This window comes from Eumetopias jubatus, unplaced genomic scaffold (genome assembly GCF_037043125.1).
Source record: "Eumetopias jubatus isolate StellerSeaLion01/CBP00866 unplaced genomic scaffold, mEumJub1_p1.0 scaffold_1, whole genome shotgun sequence".
NCBI classification, from domain to species: Eukaryota; Metazoa; Chordata; class Mammalia; order Carnivora; family Otariidae; genus Eumetopias; species Eumetopias jubatus.
Genome location: NW_028274807.1, coordinates 53,918,882 through 53,931,835, shown reverse-complemented (window position 1 = coordinate 53,931,835; position 12,954 = coordinate 53,918,882). Strand labels below are relative to the sequence as shown.

Below are 12,954 nucleotides of genomic sequence, written 5' to 3'. Positions count from 1 at the left end.
TTTAGTAGTTATTGTTCTATTCAGACTGTGTATTTCTTCTTATTATCAGTTTTGGTAGTTTGTGCTTTCTAGGAATTGTCCATTTCACACAGGTTATCTAATTTATTGATATGTAACTGTTCATAGTATTCCTATCTAATCTGTTCCATTTCTGTAAGGTCAGCAGTAATGTCCCCTATTAGATTTTTTAACAGCTTTAGTATTCTCCTTCTTAATTGATCAGTCTAGCTAAACATTTTTCTAATTTGTTGCTCTTTTCAAAGAACCAGCTTTTGGTTTCATTGACTCTTTAATGATTTTCTATTCTTTATTTAATTTTATTAATTTCCTCTTTAATCTTTATCATTTCCTTTCTTCTACTTCCTTTAGGTTTCATTTGCTCTTTTTCTTACAATGTTTCAAGATAAGTCAGATTATTGATTTGAGCTCCTTTTTCTTTCTTGACATATACATTTATAGCTATAAACTGTGCTCTAAGCACTGTCTTAGTTGTATCCCATAAATTTTGGTATGTTGTATTTTCATTTTTATTCATCTCAAAGTGTTTTCTGATTTCCTTATTAATTTCTTCTTTCTTTTTATTTTTCTCTTTGATTTATTGGTTATTGAGTATATGTGCTGCCAAAGTGTCTTATTGGCTATTTAGAGCATATTGCCTAATCTCCACATATTTGTGAGTTTCCCAAACATTTTCGTGTTGTTGATTTTTAATTTCATTCCACTGTAATCAGACAACATAACTGAAATTACTTCAATCCTTTTAAATGTATTGGTTTGTTTTATGGCCTAGTGTATAGTACATTCTAGAAACTGTTCCAATGTGCACTTGAGAAGAATGTATAGTCTACTATTGATGGGTGGAGAATTCTACCTATAGGCAAAGCTTGGAGATACTGCAGGTTTGGTTCCAGACCATCGCAATAAAGCAAACATCGTAATAAACTGAAACAAATGAATGTTTTGGTTTCCCAGTGCATATAAAAATTATGTTTACACTATACCATAGTCAATATATTAACTGTTCAATAGCATTAGGTCTACAAAAAAATGTATATACTTCAATGAAAAGAGACTTTATTGCTAAAAAGGCTAACCATGGGACACCTGGGTGGCTCAGTTGGTTAAGCATCTGACTCTTAATTTTGGCTCAGGCCATGATCTCAGGATCGAGCCCTGCACTGGGTTCCACACTCAGCATGGAAATCTGCTTAAGATTCTCACTCTCCCTCTGCCCCTCCCCTGCTCTCTCTCTCTCTCTAAATAATAAAAATAAAATCTTTAAAAAATGCTAACCATTAACTGAGTTGTAATCATTGTTCACAGATCACCAAAGTATGACACAGAGACACCAAGTGAGTAAATGTTGGAATGCCGATAGACTTGCTTGACACAGTACTGGCACAGACCTTCAATGTGTAAAACAACACTGTATCTGTTAAGTGCAATAAAATGAAGTATACATGTATGTCTGTTAGGTCTAGTTAATGCAGAGTGTTCAAGTGTTCTCTTTCCTTGTTGATCTTTTGCCCAGTTGTTCTATCACACCTATTCTTTTTTCCATAGCACTTCTCACCTTCTAACACATTATATGCTTTGCTTACTGTTTAGGCTGGTACCCCAGGCATAATGTAACCACCATGGCAGCAGGGTTCTTTGTTTTCATTCACAGATATATTCTACATTCTGGAATGGTGTTTAGCAGATGACTGGTTCTGAACAGTATTTGCTGCATGAACAAAGTTCTTAAACCACTGGTTGGCAAAAAGTAAGAGCTCAAGAAATGACATCTGTAGCTATTATTACCGATAACAGAAGGTTGTGTAAGTGTTTTTTGATGACTACACCAAGCCATCCTTTTAAATAACCAAAAGCAAATACTTCTGGATTAGCTGGTGGTGGTTTGAAATAGAAATAGAAAATGACTTGTTGACTTCTTTTCAGGGAGGGGGGAAGTGAGCAACAAGGGAAAGAAAATAAATTTAACAAATACAAAAAATACATAGTGTGTGTACGTACTCCATTAATATCACAGGTATTCTCTATCATCCATTTACAATCACTGCCTCCTATGTATTTTAGACAACCAGGGAAACTCAGGGCTGGAGCACCTGAATGAGACATAGGCAGTCACGGAAAAGAGAAGTGGAAGAACGCAGAAAAACAATTCTGAGACCTCTTAGGACCATAAGGATGGATGAGATGGGTTAGGAAAGAAGCAAAGGATACGTATTTTCAGACCCAAACACACTCAGCAAAATCTGAAAAGTACAATTTAAGGACAAAGCTAAAGATAGAGGTTGTCAATTTTAACATGAGAAAAGAACATCCAGAGTGATTTAGTACACAGAGGAGCTTCTGTAAACTTTTATTTTTAAACCTCCTTGCTCCTAGACATCCCCCAAACTATAGCTATAAAACAAAACTTCAGATAAAGAAGAAAGTGACAAACTAGAAGAAGTAATAGACCAGATATAATTGCAGTCACTGAGAAGCAGCAATTTCAGTCAAGAAATGAACAATTTGACTTCTGTTCACCACTACGATACATATGTGTGATATTTTGTCTAAAGGAAAATAAAGTCAAAATTTCTAATAAACAGCACATACAAGGAAATTCGCTACCATTTTTTCCTTAGTTAATTATATTAACTCAGAAACATACCTGGAGGGAAAAGCAGGTAGGAAGTGAAAAGCGGAAGAGTTTTAGAAGGAATGGTTCAGAAAGCAAAAAATGCAATGGAGGGCGCCTGGCGGGCTCAGTAGGTAGAGCACGCAACTCCTGGTCTTGGGGTCGTGAGTTCCAGCCCCATGTTGCGGGCAGAGATTACCTTAAAAAAAAAACTGCAAGTCTTTCACTAAACTACTAGGTCATGTTCTGATCCCATCTCTTTCTTAATCTCCCTACCAAATTTCTTAAAAGACTGTTTGAGTCACCTCCTAATTCCTTAAGACAAAAATCACATGTGGCTGGCATGGAAACTAGCTGAGGAGTGGCTCTACCTTTGGGGAGGATAGCCTGTATGGTGATGATATCTGTCTCCTTTGCACCTAACTTCACAGCTGGGGAGAAAATGGAAAACCCCAATCTGAGAGGGTAAGAGGGCTACCACAGAGACATTAACAATAACCTTTCCAAAACATTAATGTTATTCAGGATTTGCTAAAACATGGACATTTTGGGGGTAAGGAGCTATCGTGACACAGAAGCCACTTCAGTATTAGCCTGGGGTGATCATTTCTCAAGATCCGCAGGTAAGGTGAATTAAGTGAACCTCGTTCTATAGAACTGTTGCAGGGAACAATGGTTATGTGTGACGCGAACAGTGGTGGCAAAGGCCCAGGTTCTATGGTTTCATGTTTCTAAGCTATAAAAAGAGAAGTTTTATTCTAAAACTAGGCTGTCATTTTTGTAATAGATACATAAATAATAAATAACCAATGAAACAATAAGTTCCTTTGTGATAATTTACAGCAAAGTGCTCCCAGCTGCTGGACATGTGGATCTGCTGACTTGAAGTCTGAGTGAACCAGCCACAATCAAGTTCCTGTCCCTCGGATTCAGTGAGGGCCAGGAACTACCTCACTGGGCTGTACATGAATGTCTTGTTAAGGAATTCAGTATGACATCAGGTAGTATACCTTTTATATCTGCAAATGTGCTGTCACCATGTTCCTGAAAATATTTGGTGGCAATGAAGATGCTCAAACAGTTAACAGGGCAAAATACAGAGTTCTGCCTAAACCGGAAGCTGTAACTTCCTGATATGAAGGGCTAATCGGGCTGACTTTAGCTCTTGGTCCTCTAACACTGAAAGTATCCTCAGTTTGGCTGAATCCCAAATGGGATTCCGCCCTCAACCTTTAATTTTGTAAACCTGCTTCTTTTATTACCATTGCGATTTTTTAAAATCTCAAATCCTTAATCATTGGGAATTCCAATCTTAAAATATAAACATGGATTGGAAGAAAAATGCGGACCACCAGCATGTTTGATAACAGGTTAATGAGCAATGTGAGAAGACTGAAGAGATACAGAAGGAGAAGTGAAGTCAAGGGTCAAGCTGGGACATAATTTAAACACTCGAAGTTGAACTCAATTAACTTTTTTCTCCATGACCCTACTTTGTCTGAAAATTACTATTCTGTAGAGCACTCTGACTTCTGATACTTTTGTAAAAAGTGCTTCATACATTAACAATATACTTAAAATAATGTGTCAAAACCGACCTTTTAAGTTACAATTAGATTTAGACTTATATTTTAAAGCCTTCATTTGAATATATACAAGTAACTATGAGAGATAAACCAGAAAACACGCAGGTATGGGCTGCCTCGGCTGAACGGCACCAGAAGTTAGATGGATTTCAATTTACTAGGTAATCTGTTCTTAGAAGCAAAGGGAAATTCTTTCCCTAAGTCATCGAGCTCTGCCTCCTATAATGTAGCCTGAGCCCAGTCAGAGGAGGGGTGGCATGTAGTTATTTTCATCCACTTCTGTCGGAGAGTTTCTGACAAGCCCCATTATACAGACATGAGGGACAGGGCAGAGATAGTGGAGGGAACGCTAGACAAGAGGAAGAGACTCCTTGGAAACAGAGATATAAATAAGGAGGCCACTGGGACAGCAGAAGTGTAAACCCCAGCAGACACTATGTTGTTGAGATCTAGAACTATATACATGCATACATAACCATTTCCTCTAGACAGCATTAGAGAATAACTCTCTACATTTTATATAACCCGGAGCAGCTAAAAAAAGCCCATAGTATAAGGCAGGGGAAAATATAGTAATTGTTTAAGGATAAACACAGGAGAAACTATAGACAAAATACCAAATTGCTGGAGGAGAAATGAGGTTTCCTATGGACACACACTCTTTCATTAATAAACTAATGATCTTATACACAATTTTTGCTTTGAACAACTCATTATGCAAAGGTGTCAAGAGTCTAGAGTCTAAGAAAACAATCTTCTCTATCCTCTGAGGATCAGGCAATTACAGCACAGCTGGTATGATAATTTCATTAATAACTTGTAGGATAGTACACTGGTGCTGTTAATGCCAAATTACTATTAGTTACAAATACTATTTCTTTAGTTTGCTAAAAAGAGAATGTATTGTTTAGATTCTGCTTTATTTTAACTGCATTTTGCTCCATGAGTCAGAATGCAGAGCAAAATCTAGTCTTGAAAGACTCCTACCTACGTAATTACTGATAGGCTGTAAGGACCCAGTGGCTCAATGGCTTGAGAGGCATAACAGAAGAGTTAAGAGGACACTGTATGAGGTATAATCCAAAACTCCAAAAAGCTATTTCACATCAGAAGAAATACTGTTAATCTCAGCTGGGAGAGGAAAAATATATAACAGATAACTAAGACCCAAGAGAAGGTCTCATGAAAATAGATCCTAACTCAGGGTTTTATAGCTTTACAAAAATAAATCTATTGTTACATTCTCTGATAGATAATTTGGCCAACTTCAGGGCTTGAAAATGAATGTCTCAAACTACCGGGGGTGGAGGAAGAGAATACATCCTTAAGTATTAAGGATGTATTAAGTTCCATTTTACTGGCTTGTCAGGTATTTATCAGCAACTTTAAATCCAAGAATTATGCGAGCTCAAGGTAGCTGGGCATCTTTGGGCTCACGGACTACTTTGCCTATTCCTAGATGTCTCCAGGGCACAAAGACTGTCATTTCTTTTGGTAATCCATTATAGTACTCAGCTACCTACCTGTCAGCAAGGCTACTTTCTTTCTTTCCTACTTATCTTGGAAGATCTCGATACAACCCTATTTTATTTTCCCAGATGAGCAAACTTGGTGATGCAACATTTCTTTTTTAGTTCTTTATTCACTAGACTTGTTTTTATTGAACACAGAGGAAAACCGAGCTAATTCCGAAATCACTTTTACGTTCCTCTCTGCCTCTAATCAGGAAGGGGGAATTTTCTTCAGCTACACAGATCTATCTTGAGATACAGATCTCAAAGCGACCCTCCTCAGTTGTGTCAACTCCAGTGTGCAAAGGAGGTTTTGGTCTTAAGGGAGAAAAGTTTAAGTTTCTTTAAAGAAAACATAATTTTTCCTAGACTTTCGTATAGTCTCTCTAAATCCATAAAATTGTGTCTGCTCATTAATATTTATCTCCGATCATTATCTATGAATGCTAGAATTTAGCAAGATTTATGCAAAGATATGTATCATATTATATCTTTCCACCTATCCATCTATCTAAAATACACCAAAAAAGGGTCTGATTTGACATGGAACAGGTAACAGGCAGCCACTTTTGCAGAGTAATTAAAAAAAACTCTTCCATCAAATCCTGCAAGCAACAGAAACCCCGACACGCAAGTTCTTCATCTCTCCATTCACTGTCCTTACAGGAGACTAAGAGAATGAAGTCTTTCACATCTGTATGGAAAACTAGAGGTACATTTCCCCACCAATCTTGAGACCTAAGTAAAATCAGAATACAAGTTTCTCCATAAGAGCAGTGCCATCATTTTGGGGAGGACAATCATTTATTGTGCTTGAATGTCCTGAGCAGGCTCCGATGCTTAGAACCCAAGCCCCCACCTGACATATAATGGTGGTCTCACACTCTTCAAAACCCCCCTCTGAACTAGTGTTGCCCTTGATGAATGCTGATACCCACCCAAGTCATGCAGATAATTTTGAAAGCTTCCCTGATACCCACAGGGAAGAATCTGATATTCTTCAAAATGAACACGCTCAAATAGTATTTTTCTAAACTTAACAAAACCACTTTCAATGTATTGCTGGAGGATTATTTGCATTTGGCTTTATTTTCATTTGGTCCAGACTGCTGGTAAAGAATGGAGTACTCTGATTAGGCACTTAGAAGGATTTCACAGTCCCAGAGTCGAACCTGTCACAGATACAGCAAACAGAGGAATTAGGCTTGGCCAGCAGTTTCTGCTCAAGAAAAGCGCCACATCTCCAAGTCAGAACTCTGGAGAGCAGAAAGTCGAAGACCATGTGTAACACTTAGCTACACCTTTCAGGGCCAATGTGCAGGCTGAGATGGCAGAGAACAGAGGCTGAGGAGGATTAGGAGGGAAAGAAGGGAGCGAGAAGTGAGGCAGGAACCATACTAATAATTCTGGAAAGCAAGCTAAAATTCCATCTGGTTACTGCCTCACTGCCTCAGTCTAAATCCAATTACGTATCTAGAGGGAGTTGCAGAAGCACCAAAGAGCAGTGAGATACCGGCCTCTCGGCAGGAGGCATAACACACATCTAACCTTTGCTGGTTTTAGTCGGTTCTGAGGACATGTTTCCAGTCTTCTTCTTTTTCCTTGGGACAGGTATGCATTTCCGGTCAAATGTAACAGGACTATATTGAGGGAGGCTGTTGAATTTTTTTTCAAATTCTTCATCCAGCTTTGCTGAGCTAATAAGAGAAGGGGGATGGCTTCGATCAGCACATGACAAAAATATTTAAACAGAAAATGATACAAGATAGATTTTAAGATATTCCATTTGAAAACAGGGTCCCTGAGAATTAGGGCACTGTTCATAAACTCTGTGCAAGGACAAAAACATCTGTTCAGAAATGCTTGAGAAGATTTATCAGCACAGCTTTCTCAGTCAATTCCCATGAAAGGTTATCTTATTGCCTTAGAAAAGCAGAAACATTATTTAAAATATAAGAATATTTTTGAAGTTCTCTCCATTGGCACGGCCATTTTTCATTAAATTCAATACAATGCATATTCCATCCAGACAAGTTTCTCATTCTAAAGATTCGTATATATTATCTATATTGGCAAGCTTATTGGCAATAGGGTATAGATCGGTACTTCTTTTTAAGAAAATATTTATTGAGGGGCGCCTGGGTGGCTCAGTCGTTAAGCGTCTGCCTTCGGCTCAGGTCATGATCCCAGGATCCTGGGATCGAGCCCCACATCGGGCTCCTTGCTCAGTGGGAAGCCTGCTTCTCCCTCTCCCACTCCCCCTGCTTGTGTTCCCTCTCTCGCTCTGTCAAATAAATGAATAAATAAAATCTTTTTTTAAAAAAAGAAAGTATTTATTGACTAGTACTTGATTAAAACATATCCAACACACAAAGAAAACACAAACAAAAACTCTGAATATCAGAAAAATTCCGGAGAGTTGACCAGGATGACGATAAAGCACTCAATGACAGGGAAAGCCAGTTTTCAATGAACATGGTGGTGGAGAGACAGATGTGCTTTAACACAAACCACGGATGACTTCAGAGATGGCACCAGCAAAGCTGGGAAATCCTTGGGCTGCTTCTGACTGTCTCTAAGGCCCCCACCCAGTCATGGCAGCATGCCTGCTGGATCCTTGCTGAGACTTATTAACTAAGATGAAACCCAAACAGATGGGAGTAGCTACAGCAGAACGGCTGTGCGTCCTGGATGCAAAATGGAAGGCATTCTGGGAAGAGAGCAGCCTTGAGTTAACTTACAAGAAGCTAACGGCTCATGTGTTGAGCTGCTACGTAGGGGTTGTACTTGAGGTTTGTCCACCTAAAACTGTTCTGTTTGGAGGAATATATAAGAGTTGGGCAGCAGAGACAAGACGGTCTGAAGACCATCAGAACGGCCGATGGAAAACGGCCGTTACTCAGTTCTATCAGAGCAGGGAGGGTGGTAGCTGCGGGTGACGCTCCGGCATTAACAAAATCCTTCTTCATCCAGTTCAAAGACGTTTACACCAATGGAAAATCAGACAGTAACCAGATACTATCAGAAAGGGATCTATAATTTGTGAATTTCTCAGATAATGTGAAAAACCAAAGAAAATTAGGAAAATGTGAGCTAGAACTCATAAGATCCCTTGGGGTTTTTTTTTCCTTTTTTCACCTAGAATAATGATCTATGTTTTTCTTGAGGAGGGCTGTAAGATTAGAACTGCCAATACTCAGTGAATTTTTCTTGGTTACAAATAGCACATTTTCTGTGATAAAGGGGTTAACATGCTCATTTAGAAATCTCAGAGAAGACTGATAGGAACTGGCATTTCTCACTGCTCATCCACTATGTTGGCGTGTTCTAAACAAAGCAGACCCAGAAAGTCTAATTCTGACAGGCCTGTATGAAGTGGGGGTGGGGGAGGAAATAGCAAAGACCAGAGGTTTACTGTCGATTAGAGCCTACAGAAAAACCACACTCCCAGTTACATACATGTGCCTTCCTTAGAAATGATTGAAACAAAAACAACCCACACACCAATCTCTTTTCAGACACAGATTTTCAAAAGATTGTTTCACTTTTCTTGTTCCCAAAGAAGACTGGAGGAAACACTTCTCTCACAGTGTCAGCCCTTTCTAATGGAAGCATCAGAAACCTTTTGGCTGGAGAGTCTTAATGCCTGCTTTATTCCCCCAGGACTTCACAATGTCTACAGTGGGACCTGCTCCTCTCTGTGACTAGACCCACAGGGCACTGGTAGTTCCAGAAGATACAGAGCATCGGTCCTGAACTCAGTGGTCACATTTTTTTTTAGGAAATCCTGCATTTGAAAATACCATTTGACGATACTGAATATAAGAATTTTTATGTCATTGTTTAAGCATAGTGTAGGCAAAACTAATGTGAACTGCTCTGGACATTTAAAATATTAAAAAGGAAATACATAAAAGTTATAAAAAATATCACCTTAAAATAAATAATCCTGAGGAATTTCACAATATGAGAAATAATTTCCACTCTCCTACTACTTTGTGATGACCTAGAGCCTTAGAATTAACCAGATTTTAAAGCACTGTAACTTCCGAGGAAAAAAATATATTATTGCACTAATAGAAATGCAAATATTTATGAATAAACCAAATACAATACTCCCAGTGCATGGAATTTGCATACCTTTAAACACACATGAAAAAATATGGAAAATATAAAAATGTACTTATTTCTATTCAATGTATTCTTTTCAAATTGGGCTAATAAGAAATCTCGAAGGATTTTTAAAATGCTACTACTGAATATGCAGATGCTTCCCTCACCAGTATAAAGTATTGACTCTCCTAACAAAATGTTTTATATTAAGATTGGTATTAAGAATCTTTGGAATAACATTAAAAATGAAGTAATCCTTAACGATACTTACTCAAGATAACTTGATGTATGTTATTGCTTGATACTGCATTTCAACACATAATTAATTACTGAATATTCTCTGTAGCAGGAGAATAGTCAATCTAACATTTTTATCTTACAGCAATAGATCATGGTTTAAACAAAAAAGGTTAGAGGTAGAAACATAATTTTATTTACCTTACATTTTTGAGCTGTCGTCTTATTTTATAAACATATGTACATAACCTTTAGAAATATTAAATAAAATATGTACAGTAAGTAAGGGGGCAAAATGTAAACATGTTTATAGAATACCCATTGTAAACCTCAGATGGGAAAATGTGTCCTGGCAATATTAAAGGATTTATAATGTCACACCACTAATACATGGTGGGTCTCAATTCAAACTCAGGCTTACATCCAAAATCTACATACATTATACTAGACCTAAAATGTGAATGACAGTGTCACTCACACAACCACATTACCAGCAGGAACATGTGACACATTAGATTTCTATTCTTTTACTGTGCTCATGAAGACCGTAGTAAGTGCTGAATGAATACTCAAGAAGAAGCAGTTAGTGATTTCTGTTTACACTTGGGGTCTATGCAGTGTGCTGATGTGCTCACAGGCACTTACCCAAGGAGAGAATCTTCCTTTGGCTTTGTCTTCTTGAACTTCTTGCTCCCACTGGTCCCACTCTGGTTAAACGTCCAGCTTTCTTCATTCCAACACCCTTCATGGTCAGAGGAGTTTCCTTTTCCTGAGCTTCGTTTCCCTAAGGACATTTAAGAGAAAGAACGCAGTTGGTACACTGGGATGAGGTTGCCTCACAAGTGATTTGTTGACCCCCCAGGTATCATTTGCATGATGCTATTTATAACCGTTTCAATTTCAGAGTCCTCTAAGTGGTTCATGATGGACCACCTTTAATAATACAACATGCAAAACAGTGTATAGCCTCTGAGATCCGTTGTCTTGTCATAACACAACAGGTAGTGTGTGTACTGCGTGACTCCAGAGACAGACTAACTCCTACCAGCTTTTCCATTAGAGAATCAGACTAAGGTGTAGAAGCCCTTTGCTGGTGGGCATTATTAATTTTAATTTCCCTAGGACTTTATTGGAATGATATCCCTGGAGAACTATGTACTCCCAAAGATCTTCATTCAGGCCTTGTTAGACCCATTAGTCACACATCTCTGAGTTGGAATTAAGCTTGGCAAGAGGTAATTCCCATAGCCAGATGCTATATTTTAAAACAGATGAATTTATGAAAAACACTCTGTGAAATAAAGGTATACACATGGACTGGCTTAGTGTTTTAAAGAGCCCTTCAATTCAATTATAGTTTTGAGTACCTAATGGAGAGGGCTAGATAAGTTACTTGCTTTTGGAGCCTATAGGTCAACATTCTGCCAAATATATTTGCTTGATTCAGGGAATTCTTTCATCAGTTTTAAAAACCAGACTAAGAGCTCCAACCACACAGTGCTGATCCTTCAAAACAAGAAGCCAGGGCATATCAGTTAAAAAAAAAAAAAGATCTGAATTATTTTGAACACATATCCTGAGAACTACGCATAAAAAGAATACAAAGTCTCCTCAGTGGTGTAGGTAAAATGACAGATGTATATGATCTATAAGCCATAAAGAACTGTACAAATGTAAAATACTGTACTATACTGTTCTTTATGGTGGTTCTTCTCAATGAGTTTAAAGGAGAAAATTGCTAGGTTTCCATAGTCTTTTCATTTTTGCAGAAGTCACTTACCTCTGTCAACATTAGCTCGCAGAGAGGTGAGCATGCCTTCAGACACCAGGGTTTTATAAAGAGCACCTTTGCAAGACCTCTCAGATTTCCGGGAGCCACAAGTCTCTATTTTTCTGTGACAGTCACTTTCCTCAGGCTTGGCCTGTCCCGACAGGCTGGGTGGTAATGCCTCCTCCGTGGGGGTCAACGGTTCTGCTTTTATACCCTCTGGCACCTCACCAGAAATGTTCTTGCTGGCAGAAATACTAATGAAATCTGGAGGTCTTGACTCTTTGGTGGTGTCTGAGGATTTCTCCTTTGACATTTTCTTCTCTCTTGATTTCACTTTTTTCTTTGGTGGCTTGGCATCCAAAATGCTTCCCTTGCCACTTGAGGATGTGCGGACCTTCTTGCGAGGGCTTTCTCCAAGTTTCTCAATGCCCCAGTCTCCCTTTGCAACAGCTTCAATGGTGTAGATGACACTCTCGATGTCCGACTCTGAAGACTGCCTCTTTTTGCAAGTCTTCTTGGGTGTGGATTTATCATTTCCATGTCGATCCATTTTGCTTTTCTTCTTTTTCTTTTTTAGCTTCTCTGGTTTGTTTAATGCTGTGGGATCTTCAATGATCATAATTCCATGAGGATGGCACATGTGATCCTTTCTACTGGGAACATCGCTTATTATGATTTTGCTACTGGCAGAATAAGAAAAATCAGGGAAGTGACTACACTGTTGATCTTCCTCTAGTTCTTCCTTTTTAATTTCTTTGGGATCTTCCATTTTTATATCCATTATATCATCCATTTGCAGCTCCTCAAAATTTCTTAGCTCCTTAGAATCTCTGATATTTTCCTTAGCTGATTTTTCAAATTCTGCTTCTTTCTGTAACCTGGCTTCATCTGTTTTCTCCATTTTTATTTCTCTTTGTTCCTTTCCCTTCTCCAATTCTTTAATTCTTCCACCATCTGATTCTTTTGCCTTTATTAGCTTTGAGTCCTCCATTTTAACCCCCTCCGATGCCAGACACATCTAAACGGTTCAAACAAAAATGGGAGAATAGCAAAAAATAGCCTTATTATTCTATACTTGAAATTAGCTTAAACTTTGAAAGTCTATCC

The 12,954-nt window shown here is 38.3% G+C and overlaps 1 protein-coding gene across 7 annotated transcripts in view; it reads right to left on the bottom strand.

Moving 5' to 3' along the window:
• Positions 1-12,954, bottom strand: part of BBX (BBX high mobility group box domain containing) — a 270,487-nt gene that overhangs the window by 22,405 nt on the left and 235,128 nt on the right. For all 7 annotated transcript variants that reach the window (XM_028110530.2, XM_028110537.2, XM_028110538.2 and 4 more), the window contains 3 exons: positions 11,857-12,865; positions 10,722-10,860; positions 7,275-7,423 (listed from right to left, as the gene is read on the bottom strand). In XM_028110530.2, coding sequence (XP_027966331.1) covers positions 7,275-7,423; positions 10,722-10,860; positions 11,857-12,865 — 1,297 coding nt within the window. The remainder of the gene's footprint in view (positions 1-7,274; positions 7,424-10,721; positions 10,861-11,856; positions 12,866-12,954) is intronic.